Consider the following 15,755-nt stretch of genomic DNA (forward strand, 5'->3'; position numbering starts at 1 on the left):
ATCACTGTTTCATCACTGTGATGTATTCAGAATCTGCAGTAAAGAGTCATGGGGTATACAAGTTGGTATGTTTTTAACCAGAACGCCAACGTTTAATGATGATTGGATATATCAGCACTGACAGAATCTGTGTTGGCTTGTTTGGCACCATCTGTAGCCCACAATTTACATTCAGCTGTGTGCACAAGGTAAGTTCTTTGGGTGGTAATTTCACTTGCAGGTGGTGCTCACTAATGCCATATGTATTCATGCTACTGTGCTGAGAAATGGGAAATTTATAACAGATGTGTGTAGTTGGAATCCTGATTAGATAATAGAGATGTGATGATGGCTGATTCCCTTTGGCATGCTGTGTAGCATGTGTTGTAATAGACTGGATACACTGATATCCCTGTTCTTTGGTGAATGTGCCCAGTGAGTGGTCTGTGTTTGGGGAAAAATTGTGCCCAGAGACATTTACTAAAGGAGTTGAACAATTTTGCTCACAAATTGTGTACATATTCGCTTCAGTTATCCAAACATGTGAAAACAATTCCTTGTTCACTTTGAATACTGAACTACATTATATTGCCACAAATATTGGGATATCCCACCAAATCATAGGATTCAGGTGTTCCAATCACCTCCATGGTCACAGGTGTATAAGATCAAGCACCTAGGCATGCAGACTGCTTCTACAAACATTTGTGAAAGAATGGGTCGCTCTCAGGAGCTCAGTGAATTCAAGCGTGGTACCGTGATAGGTTGCCACCTGTGCAATAAGTCCATCCGTGAAATTTCCTTGTTACTAAATATTCCACAGTCAACTCTTAGTGGTATTATAACAAAGTGGAAGACACTGGGAACAACAGCAACTCAGCCACGTAAAATGACTGAGTGGGGTCAGTGCATGTTGAAGCGCACAGTGCGCAGAAGTCGCCAACTGTCTGCAGAGTCAGTAGCTAAAGACCTCCAAACCTCATGTGGCTTTCAGATTAGCACAACAACAGTGTGTAGAGAGCTTCATGGAATGGATTTCCATGGTTGAGCAGCTGCATTCAAGCCTTACACCACCAAGTGCAATGCAAAGTGTCGGATGCAGTGGGGTAAAGCACACTGCTATTGGATTCTACAGCAGTGTAGATGTGTTCTCTAGGGTGATGAATCATGCTTCTCTGGCAATCTGATGGATGTGTCTGGGTTTGGTAATTGCCAGGAGAACAGTACTTGCCTGACTGCATTGTGCCAAGTGTAAGTTCCAGTAAATGGAACTCTTAAGGTGTCAGCATACCAAGACATTTTGGACAATTTCATGCTCCCAACTTTTTGGGAACTGTTTGGGGATGGTCCCTTCCTGTTCCAACATGACTGCGCACCAGTTCACAAAGCAAGGTCTATAAAGACATGGATGAGCGAGTTTGTGCAGGCCAGTCAAGTTCCTCCACCTCAGAGTCCCAACCTCAACCTGATAGAACACCTTTGGAATGAATTAGAGCGGAGACTGCGAGCCAGGCCTTCTCATCCAACATCAGTGCCTGACCTCACAAATGCGCTTCTGGAAGAATGGTCAAACCTTCCCATAGACACACTCCTAAACCTTGTGGACAGCCTTCCCAGAAGAGTCAAAGCTGTTATAGCAGCAAATGGTGGGCCAACTCAATATTGATCCCTACGGACTAAGACTGGGTTGCCATTAAAGTTCATGTGTGTGTAAAGGCAAGTGTCCCAATACTTTTGGCAATATAGTGTATGTGCAGATGACTGGATAATTGAAATGAACAGTCTCACAATTTTTTAAGTAAAGATCAGGGCAGTAGGGGTCGCTCTTGTAGAAACCTCCCAAACTATATGGTAGATGTATGCAAGATGTAATATTGGCTACTCTGGGGGTTGATTCCCCTTGAAGGCTTTTAGCTGCGTCTTTATTGCCTGTTTTAGTAAATGTTTATGGCCTTAATAAGGAAAATCAATCATAATCTATTTTATGGCTGCATTGTCTAGGCAGAAGCCAACAGCCTTCTGTTGATAGGTGTAAACCCGATCTGAGTGCAGATTACCCAGAATCTGCTAATGTTTCCTCTGGCAGACAGTCAGAGCCCATCCGGTTCTCCAACTCTGGACCTCATTTAATAAAGTGTCAAAACTAAGTGCTGCCTGTGTTGCCCTATTTACATAAACACATTTCCTCCTTTCCAGTTTCACTGGAAAGTGAACAGAAAACTGTAAGGGCTTGTTTACACTTGCAGTTGGGGGCAGTAAAAATAGACAGTTAATCTGTGCCGTCCTCCTTAAAGTGTAACTAAAGGCACAAGTAGTTACTTTGGTTCCAATGGTTCAATGCCCATGAAGTCCATTGTCAGCATGTTCTCCATGGGTTCTTCTGGGTGTTGGTCTTCAACCTGTTCAATTGGCTGGTGCAGGATGATGTTGCTTCTGCAAATGTACCAGAGTGCAGACATCCCAACACACTGGCAGTGTGTCAACATTTAAACTGGGCATGCAACCCTATATTATAACGGTCTTCCTGATGTACCCTTCTGGTTTCCAGTTTACCATTGTCTCGAATGGCAATTTCCATACAGTGTTACAGTTCATTGATATTTTGGTTGTAGACAGATGCTAATGGATTGCACTCACACCTGTGTTCTCCTGACTTATGGGGATTCTGTGGATGAGACCTAGGGAGGACCATGGTTAAGTTGCACCTCCCCCCAGAAATAACAGGGAGTATATCATTCATTCCCTCTGCTGTGTTACTGACACTTCATTTACACACTGATGCCATGACGGGCCACTGTGTTGTAAAGAAGATTATTTACCTGCAACAGTGCAAGCAGGCAGGCCATGGAATGACAGGACCAAATAATGCACATGTGATGGGTATTAATCACACAAACTGATGGGTGCTGGGCAACAGCACAGAACCCTCTAATTACAATCTGTTTGATACTCTCCAATCTATTTCCTACTACCAATGTCACATTTAGGATTATTTATTTATATGGATACCCTGAACAGCCAATCAAAAATAACCTTTCTCTAGTAGGACTACTGCAACATTATGAAAAATAAAATAGAGTTGTAGGTAACTATGCAGTTGCCTTTGTAAAACACATCTATAATTTCTATCATTTGTCTTCTGTTTTTAGTCTTTCAGCTTCACATATCTTATTCCTGGCACTTTCTCACATACCACCTGTTCCCATAACAGACGTCTGGTGTTAAAGACCCCCAACATAAATCGTACAATAAAGACACGTTGAAAATGTTTAGTAATAGCAATCTACAAACTGATACATATAAATGATTGCAGGCTTCATATTTTCTGCATACCTTATTTTTCTTTTCCTTCCCATTATTCGCATGTGACAACTTTTTACTAAGGGCAGATGAATCCATCTCCCTTTACTTCCTGGAACTCTACCTAGAACTCTGGGTCTATATGTGACAGGAACTTCCCAGAATTCAACTGTAAGGCCAGGGTGACCTCACCAGTGCCTTAAAGAAACCAGGAAGTGGAAAACAGTAATTGTAAGTAAAAGCAAAGAAAGGTTTATTAACTAATGGATGTATGATTTCATATCAGCATGCAGAGCTGTAGTCTGCTGTGATATCTAGTGAAAGGGTGGAAAGGTCTACTTTTAATGTGTAACTCCCTTCAACGATTTCACAAAGATGTCATAGAAGGGAAATTACGTTTTTGAGGCATTGTTTATTAATTAGCTCACTTTTGCCCATTTGTGGTGATTGGGGAGTGCACATATCTTACATTTCTAAGTAAAAAGAAAAAGTGCACACCCCTCTCCTATCCCACATTGTAGGGCTTGATATGTCCTTCCCATTTTTGGGGGACATAACACTTAATTGAGGAGCTGGGCAGCAGCGTTAAAAGTACCTTGCTGCTTAGATCGGCTTCTATGGATATGTAGCATTTGTGACCCCAGAACAGGTTTAGTTTATTAATATAACATACTGTACTTCTAGATGAGGTCATGGGATGCATGCTCCATGATATCAGAATTCATATGATAAGAGTTTCATTCACAGGAGATTTGTCATCTTTACAGCAGATCTCCTCGGGTCTTACTAACAGCTAAAGTTTAGGAGATTTTCTACAAGAAACACTAAGGTTGATTTACTAAAGCACTGGAGCTTAGTAAATGAAGTAAAGCTCCACTTTGCAAAGAATACCCAATCACATGCAAGGAAAATAAAAAAAAAAAAAACAGTATTTTTGCTTGCACATGATTGGATGATGGAAGTCAGCAAAGATTCTACTCATTTACTAAGCTCTGGAGCAGCTGCACTAGCAGAGTGCACAGTTTATTTGCCTTTAGTAAATCAACCCCACTGTTAGTAAAAATCTTACTGCCAGTGTTCAATATAATTCAAATGGTGGTTTGTGTAGCTGCTAGACATGGCTCATAGCTTATCAAGGCATTGTTCAAACTCCTGTTTACCCGTACAGCGTGGGTGCTGGCGTGACACACTAGGCCAGCCACATGGGGGGAAAGGTAAAGTATAGGTTGAGACACAACAAGAAATCTGATGTCAGCTGACACTATTTAGAACCAGACTGATTGCCATTGAAAACACAGGATCCTTTTATCAAGTTTTACAGATAAGGTCTAGGATGCCATTACAGTACACAGAGGAAAATTCATCTTCCAGTCAGAGTATGTAGGACTTCTTTGTTTCTTTTCTTAAAACTTGCACACTAGTATACAGAGCAATTAACTGGTTAAGAAAAGAGCACTTGTCCCCCTCCTCCCAGACGGAGCTGGGCATGCATTATAGTGGAGGTGAGAGCATTGGATGTCTTCCCAGATGTCTCCACATATGACGTGTTCTGTGCATATTGATGTGAGTGATGCTCTTTTCCTGCATAGGAAATCTATGGGAGGCTTACACTTGCTGATTCTTCTATTAAATGTCTGTAATTTGTGCTGAAGCCAGCAGTTTTTTTGACAACCTCCTGCTTCAGTATCTTATCAGCACCATTACAGACCGTGAAACTCACTACAAGCAAAATCTGAGAAATATGCCATGCTGGGTATGAAAGGCTAGAGCGATGAACTGATCAGATAGAGTACCATCATTGCTCGCTGTCCACTCACAATATTTCTGCCATACTTGTGTCCTGGGTTTAGTTTCTCTCAAGTTCTTACAGTATGTGTTTCACTGGCCCTAGCATGTGTCTTAGGACCTGTTCACACAGGTGGACTGATTAGGTCCACCTGTCCATTTTTCAGACCACCCATTGTTCTCTATGAGGAGGTGGATGTAAACGGACATATCTCTGTTTACACCTGCCTTCATCCGATCCGCTAAAAACAAATGGATGGGGGATCCTTTCCGCATTCATCTAGCAGATTATATTGGATGACAGTTGGATGCAAAGGGACAGGCAGTCCGTTTACATTCAACCACCCCTTAAAGAACAGAAGGCTGTGTCCATGTCCTCTTGGCACAAGTGGACATGTACCTGTCATCCATCTGCTTGGTGGGGATCAGTTGACCGATCTCCCTCCAAGCAGGCGGACCTGCTTGTAGGAGTCATACGCTAAACAGATGGGGAATGGATCCCCATCCATGTGTTTTTTAGCAGATTGTATCAGATGCAGGCGGATGTAAACGGACACATGTGCATTTACATCCGCCTCCCCATAGAGAACAATGGGTGATCCAACCAGCTCCGCCTGAAAAACAGACAGACCTGATTGGTCAACCCTTATGAAAAGGCCCCAGGAGAGAGGTGGAGAGATTAGATTGTGACTTGTGTTCTCTGTAGGATGCCATGGAACTTTTCAGAGATAGCATTAAGTAATGTCCAATTGCAACTTGTCTTGGCAGGGCCGCAGCTGGATCGTTAAAAGGAGTTATGAAGATTTTAGGGTGCTGGACAAACACCTCCATCTATGTATATATGACCGGCGCTTCTCTCAGCTCTCAGAGCTGCCCCGTTCCGACGCCGTGAAGGACAGTCCAGAGGTGAGCTATCTGCAGGTGTACCTGCTGTAAGCCTGCATGGAGGATGTATAGTCAGGTGATGTTTGTGAAAGGGCCATTCAGAAGAAACACAGTGAACTCATTCAGGCTCCCCTCTTCATTTGCACAGGTGCCTGGTTTAGCATCTTTTGTCAGAAATGTACATTATACCTTTAAATGTCAGCAGGGTGTGTAGCCTTTGTTGCTATAGAAAGCTTCAAGTTGTAGAGATATGCTGCAGGTGCAGCTAGGTACCCAATACAACACATCCTAAGAAAACAAGATCCGCTCAGTGCAGCTATGCACTGCTGATTTGAATGGTGTCTGCTTCATAGTTGTGTCTTTCATATTTACATAAAGAGTTTTATAGCTGAAAAATTATACAGGATCACAAGAAATGCTTTTAAAAGTGAAGTTGTCTGGGCCTTTGTATTGGTTAGTAAGGTTGCCCATCACAATAAAGATCCAGTAGGAACAGTCAAGAGAAGTGGGCAGAGCAAAGATCAATTCTTATGGGAAAAGGTGGGATTTGCTTAGAACTTTAGCTGCTCTGGATCTTTTGATCATTTTTACACAGACTTTTCACTGAAGATACATTTTGGTTATGTGTTTGTTATAGCTCAGCTCATCTGTCCAGTTATAGCTCAGCTGCCTAGATATATGAAATTTACTTTTTAGGGTTTTATTAGAAGTCTCACATTTATTGCTTCCGGAATATTACAGCTATTTCTCTCATTACATTCCAGCTGGTCACACAGATGCTGATGGCTTACCTGACACGCCTGTCAGCCATCGCCGGAAACAAGATCAACTGTGGGCCAGCCCTGACGTGGATGGAGGTGAGTTCTGGCTCTATGGGAAAGCTCCATTGTTGGCTGCTCTGAATATATAACAGAGGAGACAAGTGATGTAGCTCACATTGTAGGAATTTGTATGATGTGTCCTCTGATGTGTTCTCTGACAGATCGATAATAAAGGAAACCATTTGCTTGTGCATGAAGAGTCATCCATCAATGTTCCGGCCATTGCTGCTGCTCACGTTATTAAACGCTACAATGCACAGGCTCCAGATGAACTGTCCTTTGAGGTATTTATTTCTTAATTATTTATTGGGGCACAACCTGCAGGGCGACTCGTTATAAAAGAAGTGAACTCCAAGAAGATATAAAAGACACTTATTAATGCAGCACTGTCTTTTTTAATACATCCATTAATGTATTTTGTAAGTACCTAAATGGACTTCTCAGCTTCTGCAGTCTTGCTATACAGCAGACGGGGAGAGGAAGAAGCTGCATAAGGAGACAATCATTTACATTTCAGCACCAATAATGGGCATGCTAATAGGAGGAGAGCAGAGTGACAGAGATGCACTCATCAGTCTGCTTCTTTTCCTTCACTGTTCAGTCACAGGTGTGGGTCGGGGGCTGTGTTGCTGAACTGCAGCAGAGAAAATTAGGTTCCCTGTCGTGCCAGACAGGGCTGTGCTGTGTGGCACAGCAGTATAAATCACAGGACTGGATGGGATGAATTACAAATTCTTTGGCAAACAAAAAATCTCCCATACATGTATTTAAAGGATACGTTCACTTTAAAAAAAAAATAATAATAATAATAATAAATGCCCAGAAGACTGTCAGTGTAAGCTGTCTGCTCATACCTCATATGGGCAGACAGTTTTACACTGACAGGAAGACTCAATGAACTACTACAGTGCTCAACAGCGCCATGGTAGTTCATTGAGAACTACAATACGACATCTACAAAGGATGTTTGTACTTGTAGTTCATTCATTCACAGAACTCTGTGAATGAATGACACGACTGTGTGGACAGAGCCCCACACAGCAGTGCTGTTTTCAAAAAGTGACAGCTGGTACGAGGATCTTCTCCCTGTACTGCTGTCACAGGGAGATAGGACAACAGCTGTAGCAGTGGGAACGTGTTAAAAATGGGTGGAAGATGTAACATGTTCCCAAAGGTGAGCTTATCCTTTAGTCTGTGCATTTAGCAGTTTGCCTGCTTTGCCTGACTTTTATAGTAATCACACTTGTCTTTTGTGAATGAAATTGGGGAGACAGAAATAGGTGACATTGTTAATTTCTGAGGAACTTTGCAACTTTGGTATTTGTTTTCTCTTTTCTGCAGGTGGGGGATATTGTGTCTGTTATTGACATGCCACCAAAAGAACTAACCACGTGGTGGAGGGGGAAGCATGGCTTCCAGGTAATTCATAAATATTATATACAATATTTTAACTCCTTCTCTTACCTATTTTCAGTCTGGATTTTTGTTTTTCCTTTTTTTTTTTTGTAACCAACCTACACATTGCCATCAGGCCACTCTGATGGAGGCAGTTGTAAAGGGGCACTTTGAGGGATAGGAATTGATGTAAGGGTGCACTCTGATGTGGACATTTTATGTAAGGGGGGACACTTATAGGAACCCCAATGTAAAGGGGAACTCAGAGTCCCTCCTTGCATCAGTCATTCTCAAATAGGAACACCTGATATAAGGGGGCAAAGATTCTCTTTAATCATCCTAATACATTCTAGTGTTCTCTGTTCACTCCTGCACCTCCTCTGCACTACCTGTCAGACAGTACTTCCGGATATTGACTCTGTGGTACAGAGGCGCGCTGAGTGAACAGGGAATACTGGATCCATGCATCTCTGTCACACTATCGACATTATTCCCCCTAATTTTTTTTACTGCACCCCTAGATCAGATAGGCTAGATATGGCCCTGATTGCCATTAGGTAATTCTTTATTGGCCATTGAGAAGTAGGTTTCAGCTGTTACTGACTGCTTTCTCCTGCAAGGTGACGGGCAAAATATGAAAAGAAGTCTTGGTTAGAATGTGGAGAAGTATAGACAGCAGGGTGACTCAGTGGTTAGCACACTGGCTGATACATCAGATCTCTTTAGAATATTAGGGCATTTGTAACATTCTCTCTATATTTGTGTCTTCTCGGAGATCTGGTTCCTTCCAGTCATCAAAAACCCAAGTTAACCTTAAAACGATTCTTGTACGTAGGAGCTTTAAAAGTGTAAGCTTTCCTAGCACAGATGCTGAAGTGAATGAGACTATGTGGAAAGCACTGCAGAATATACAACAACTGAAAACGTGTTCAATTTCCATCTCTTCTTCTGACACAGGAAATACAGGATGACATGCTGGTGCATGGAGGTGCCTGTAGTTCTGAAGTCAGAATACTGCTACCCTGTCCCTATGCAGCCCTCCACAGTGTGAGTAACAGTGGCTTCTGGCAGGGATTGACAAGAGATGTCATTCATCCTTGTGTCTCCACACACAGACCGAGAAGTGTTTCCATGGAAATAAAGGCACTCTTGATGTGGGACACCGGCAGAAGCTGTTGAGTGTCTTTGTATTCTCTGCCCGCAGCCCACCAAGCTGTAGAAGAAGATTAGGACTGAACAGTCACACATGACCTTGAAATTAAGTAGTGTAAAAAAAAAAAATTATATAAATATGGGGTAAAATAAGTATTGAACACAGCACCATTTATCTCCGTATATATATTTCTAAAGGTGCTATTGGCATGAAATTTTCACCACATGTCGGTAACATCCCATGCAATCCATACATGCAAAGAAACCAAAACAGATAAGTTCAGAAATTAAGTTATGTGTAATAAAATGGAATGAGACGGGGGAAAAGTATGGAACATGCTAACTGAAATTCATTTAATACGTCATACAAAATCTTCTGTTGGTAATGACAGCTTCAAGATGCCTCCTGTATGGAGAAACTAGTTGCATGCATTGCTCAGGTTTGATTTTGGCCCATTCTTCCACACAAACAGTCTTCAAATCCTAAAGGTTCTGTGGTCCTCTTCTGTGAGCTCTGATCTTTCGTGCTTTCCATAGATGTTCTATTGGATTCAAGTCAGGTGATTGGCTGGGCCATTCTAGCAGCTTTATTTTCTTTCTTTGAAACCAATTGCGAGTTTCCTTGGCTTTGTGTTTGGGATCATAGTCTTGCTGATATGTCCACCCTCATTTCATCTTCATCATCCTGGTAGATGGCAGCAATTTTTATCAAGAATGTCTGGGTACATTTTTACATTCATTGTTTCTTCAAGGACATGAAGTTTACCAGTACCGTATGCTAAAAATAGCCCCACACCAGGGGTGTATTTACCTCAAAGCAAACAAGGCGTTTGCCTGGGGTGTCAATTTTCAGGTGGGCAGCGCCACCCCCTGCTTTCATAAGACAGCAGCTTCCCCAACATCCGAGCTCCCTGCTTCCCCCGCCGGTTCTCCTGCAGGTTCCCCGTCACGGCCCCTACACACTGGGCCGGCTCAGGATCTCCAGCCTTCACACAAAGAGAAGTGAAGTTACGAGGTGCAACACACAGAGAGCAGGCCTCCACACAGCCCTCCACCTGTCCTCTTATAACATGGCCCTGGCGGCTCAGTGCAGAGCTCTCAGCCCTTCCACATCAATTGCACTCTCACAATGCCCCACTCTCTGCACTGACACGTAACGGCCGCTTCCATAAACACAGGAGGTGAGCCAGGCTGAGCATGCGCACATCAGCCGAATGACATGGCCAGATTAGAGCTGTTTCCTGGATGGCAGAGGGGTGCTGGTACGGGCTGCTTCATACTATATACTATAGAGCCAGTGTTACTAGAATATTAGAGCCTACCATGGGAAAGAACCAAAAACTCTGTCATCATCATATTCCTGACTTCACTGGGGACATTTTCCCTCACTTCCTATCCCTGTGACACCAGGACAAGAAATGTGGGAGTGATTGTCACAGATATGAAGGCACAGAAGTTTTAAGACCTATTTCTAACATATGCATTGGGCACAGTTGCCCAAAGCATAGACCATGTTATTAGCGTTATGTCCTATTGTTTGGGTGTGCAGTGAGAAAAAGGAGGATAGGATTTATTTTTAAGCAGCTCATTCTCATGCACTACACCACATTGAAACACACTACAGTGCATATAGTTTAATAAAGAGTCATTCTATGGCATTGCAATAAAGTAACTATGTATTGCGCCGCTCCTATACAATGCACACCAGTGGGCCCACATTATGGGAAGCAAACCATCCATCTGCTGGTTCCCCTGTTCATCCAGGGTTGGTTTGTCTGGAGTCAACCAAGTCTATGAAGTGAGGAGGCCAAGTATACAGTGTACATAAAGAAGAACAATTGAATATGTCATCCAACATGAGTACTTGTCTAAACCAGTAGGCCTGCATGGCCTAGAGACTTTAGAAATCTGGTGCCAAACCTGCGTCCTGGAGGCCACATGCAGTCCCTTAAGACTTTGAGTGGAATTTACTAAGATTGGAGTAGCAAGAATCGAGCAGCTGTACATGGCAACCAGTCAGCTTCTAGATTTTATTTTAAAGGTAAAAGCTGATTGCTTACTATGCACAGGTTCTCCATTTTCTGTCTGCTCCAGTTTTAGTAAATCTCACCAATTCTGTGTGGCTCTTGGAACCCCTGCAGATACTAATCTGTGTTTCCCTATTGCCCTGCTATAGCAACGATTTCTATCAGTCTCATGTCTCCAGTCAATGACAGTCTCCTGAAGCATGTCCACGGTCTCTGACCATCTCTTGTATCATGTCAGCAGTTTGTAACCATCTCTTGTATCAAATCTGCAGTCTCAGAGCATTTCCTGTATCATGTCTGCAGTCTCTGACCATCTTTTGATACAAATCTGCAGTCCAGCGGTGTACTTACCAGGAGGCAAACAAGGCATTTGCCTCAGGTGGCAATTTTCAGGGTAGTAGTGCCGTCCTCTTGCTGTCATAAACAAGCTCATCCATGCTCCCTGCTTCCTTCGCCAGCTCTCCTGCAGGTTCCCCGCTCCTGTCCCTGCACACAGAGCCAATTCACCAATTCTCCAGCAGAAGAAAGCCATCGTCTTGGTTGGAGTTAAAGAGGACCCGGCTGCCACAGCCATCACATCCTTCATGCTGAGGTACCACTCTCTGCCCCGTCCTCTCCCTCCGGAGCCGCTCTTCAACCAGAGCCGCCCTATGTTGTTTTTGGGGTGATGTGTTGTACCATTTGACCTCCGAACATGGTGTGTATTATGGCATCAAAAGAGTTCAATTTTGGTCTCATCTGACGAAACTATATTCTTCCATTATTTCACAGGCTTTTTTTAAATGTTGTAAAGCAAACTTTAAACTTGCTTCAACATACTTTGTCTTCAGCAATGGAGTCTTGCGTGTTGAGCGTTCATACAGGCCATGGTGGATTAGTACATTACTTATTGTTTTCTTTGAAACAATTGTACCTGCTAATTCCAGGTCTTTCTGAAGCTCTCCACAAGTGGTCCTTGGCTCTTGGACATTTCTTCTGCTAATTCTTTTCACTCCTCTGTCAGAAATCTTGTGAGGAGCATGTGGTATTGGCTGATTTATGGTGAAATTATGTTGTTTCCACTTCCGAATTATGGCCCCACCAGTGCTCAGTGAAACATTCATAAGTTTAGAAATCCTTCTGTAACCAATGCCATCAGTATGTTTTGTAACAATTGGGTTGCGAAGGTCTTAAGAAAGCTCTTTGCTTTTACACCTTGGTAATGAGACACTTTTTTATAGGCCATCAGTTGAGACTGAACCAGCTGATGTTAATCTGCACTGACTAGGGGAAGGATTGCTTTCTAATAGATTTCAGCTTGTGTCTTGGCTTTCTGTGCCTTTTTTTACCTCCCTTTCTTCATGTGTTCAATACTTTTTTTCCTGTGTCATTCCATTTTATTACACATAACTTAATTTCTGAACTTATTTGTTATGGTTTCTTTGTACATATGGATTGCATGGGTTGTTGCTGACGTGTTGACAACTTCATGTCAATAGCACCTTTTAGAAACATATTTACCTAGAAATATGGTGACATGTTCAATACGTAATTTACCCACTGTGTGTGTATGTATGTATGTATCACTACCCACAGAGGGGCTGCTGTGAATTTACCAGATTCTTTCCCAAGCAGTGCAGAGGCAGCCAAGAACACAGCAACAGTCCACTCCCTCCAGCTCACTGAACATTCTAGGGGGTTGTCTTTTACAGATTATTTGCTTGTAGGAACTTGTAAAAGGAGGGGATTTGTGGTTACGTGGGGCACTTCAAATGTTTAGGTATTGTTAGCAGAGGGCATTTCTCTAACAGTAGCACAAGTACAGGTAGATTGGAGCAATCCATGCGTTCACGCCTGGAGACCAAGAAGTGCATCCTGTTGTAGTGTAGTCCAGCATTCAGCCACAGGACTGCAAGGGCAAACAGCCCACTCTTTTCAGCTCACAGATCCATTCCTGCAGCAGGGAAAAATTTGCATTCTCTGTCACTAAGCTGCAGAAAATTCTTGTAGAGGCAGGAGAAAGCCACCAAACTCCCAGCCTGTGAAACCCTGAACAGACCCTGATTACAGTACAAGCCAGAAACTAAACTTGCCTAACCAGAAGGGTGCTACGTGTATACAGTATATATTTAATGTGTGTGTCTGTGTGTATATATGTGTGTGTGTGTGTGTGTGTATATATATATATATATATATATATATATATATATATATATATATATCTTAAGCTGTGTTTTGTTAGAAGAAATAATTATTATTTTTTAAATAACTGTAAATATATACGTAAAAGCTATATAAATATACAGGATAAATTATCAGATCATGCTATAACACATTAATAGTTAAACAGCTGCCCTGATGTGTTGATGTTTTCCATAGGTTGGCTTTTTTCCCAGTGAATGTGTGGAATTAATTAATGATAAAGTTCCTCAGTCAATGACCAACTCTGTTCCAAAACCAGGTGAGTGCTTCTCTGTGTGGCACCTGTGGCCCGGAATGTGTCTGCGTCTACGTTATTGTGTCTAATCTTGTCATGCTAACCTTATATACAAATGTATATAGAAGAGAGGACATGTTGTATGTGGTCCTGTACAATGCTAAACCATCATTGTACATTACTCTTATCCTGTACTGTTCATTCTGTTTTTCTAACTCCGTGTCTGTAGAAAGTTCTCCCATCATACACATGATGTGGACTGTTTAGAATTCCACTAACACTGAATCTGGAATGAGTATCAGACTGATGGTTGGTAGGCAGTGCAGCTCTGTGTAGACAGTGGATGGAGAATGTTCTCTAATCCAGGCTGTTGGTTGGTAGACAGTGTAGCTTTGTGTAGACAGAGGATGGAGAATGTTCTCTAATCCAGGCTGTTGGTTGGTAGACAGTGCAGCTCGATGGAGAACGTTCTCTAATCTAGACTGATGGTTGGTTGGCAGTGCAGCTCTATGTAGACAATCGATGGAGATCATTCTTTAATCCAGGCTGTTGGTTGGTAGGCAGTGCAGTTCTATAGAAATGGTGGATGGAGAACGTTCTCTAATCTAGGCTGATGGTTGATGGTGTAGCTCTGTGTAGACAGTGGGTGGAAAGTGGTCTCTAGTCTAGTTTGGGCCAGAACTAAATTGTGAATCAACTGAGCTTGAGCAAATGGCACAGGGAGCCTCTTGCTCTCTTCCACTCCCACAATGTATAATAATAATCAAGAAATAATTTTTCATTTCTCCCATATACCAGACAAAACTCCATATACTACAATATTCCTGCACACATATTTGTACGCGCTGCATTTTTATGAACACACAAATCTTGGAAGAGGATCTAAAGGCAATGGTTCTTTCTACCCAATAAAGTATGTGTATTGTATACCTGAGTACAGCAACATTTCTAGTATTCACAGAGAATAAAAAGAGAATCCCAAAGATGTTACTGTACTGTATAGCACATGGTCACATGCAAAAGAATCTGATCAGTTGGAACTAATCCGTTACCACCTATGTCCACTGTTAGGAGACCCTGATGGACTGTTTTTCATAAAACTGGGGGCTTTACGGTGACAGGACAAGTAGCTAGACATATTTTTTGGTCATGAGGAAAGGTTTGTGTCTTGTAAAGGAGCTCAGAGCTTCTGTACTTGGATGGAAACATGGTGTAAGGTAAAACCTTGGCAGCAGCTAGCAATTTAATATTGCAGTTTGAAAAGTGAATCAGATTTTATGAGCCATGTTGGGGTTTTTTTTTTTCATTTTTTTAATGAGTTTTTAACTGGTTGGAAAAGTAAGAAATTTTTTACCTTATGGCATGCCCTACACTAAGGGAAAACATGTTCAAGAATTTGTATCACCCCCTCCCCCCCTTATACTTACCTGAGTCCTATTCTACCTTGATCCAACACTATCCCCATCTGCAGCAGTGCTGGTCTCTCTCCTGACAGGACTGCTGCTGGTAATCAAATCTTGTGAGGCAGGGGCGGGGCCGAGCCATGCTGTGTGTGTGTCTACGAACACATACAGACCAACTCGGAAGCAAGAAAATACGTGTGCCCCTATAGCAAGCGGCTTGCTATTGTGGCGCAAGCAGTAGAGGAGGTGCCAAGATTGCCAGCATGGGACCCCAGAAGAGGAGTGTCAGGGCCACTCTGAGCAATGCCATTGCACAAAGCAGGTAAGTATGCCATGTTTATTATTTTATTAAAGCAAACAGACTTTCTAACCACTGTAATTCTTAAAAGAGAGGCATGGCTGGGAAGATATGTCCTGTATGAGGACCTGTAGCTCCTGCTATCTGCTACCTGCTTATCAGTCACTGAACTCCTATTTGTTATTTACAAGATACTTTGGAATGTCTTTGTGTGTAAGTCTTTGTGTGTCTTTGTACTAACAATGGAGCCATGGAGCAGATTGTGTTACACTCATTGCCTACAAGACCCCATTT

The 15,755-nt window shown here is 42.4% G+C and overlaps 1 protein-coding gene across 9 annotated transcripts in view; it reads left to right on the forward strand.

The window, feature by feature from the left end:
• ARHGAP32 (Rho GTPase activating protein 32) overlaps positions 1-15,755 on the forward strand; it is a 291,658-nt gene that overhangs the window by 215,690 nt on the left and 60,213 nt on the right. For all 9 annotated transcript variants that reach the window (XM_089652090.1, XM_089652091.1, XM_089652092.1 and 6 more), the window contains 5 exons: positions 5,833-5,970; positions 6,714-6,806; positions 6,932-7,054; positions 8,112-8,189; positions 13,703-13,784. In XM_089652090.1, coding sequence (XP_089508216.1) covers positions 5,833-5,970; positions 6,714-6,806; positions 6,932-7,054; positions 8,112-8,189; positions 13,703-13,784 — 514 coding nt within the window. The remainder of the gene's footprint in view (positions 1-5,832; positions 5,971-6,713; positions 6,807-6,931; positions 7,055-8,111; positions 8,190-13,702; positions 13,785-15,755) is intronic.

Source organism: Staurois parvus, unplaced genomic scaffold, assembly GCF_062004578.1.
Source record: "Staurois parvus isolate SC_StPar_1 unplaced genomic scaffold, SC_StPar_1.0 ptg000671l, whole genome shotgun sequence".
NCBI lineage: Eukaryota > Metazoa > Chordata > Amphibia > Anura > Ranidae > Staurois > Staurois parvus.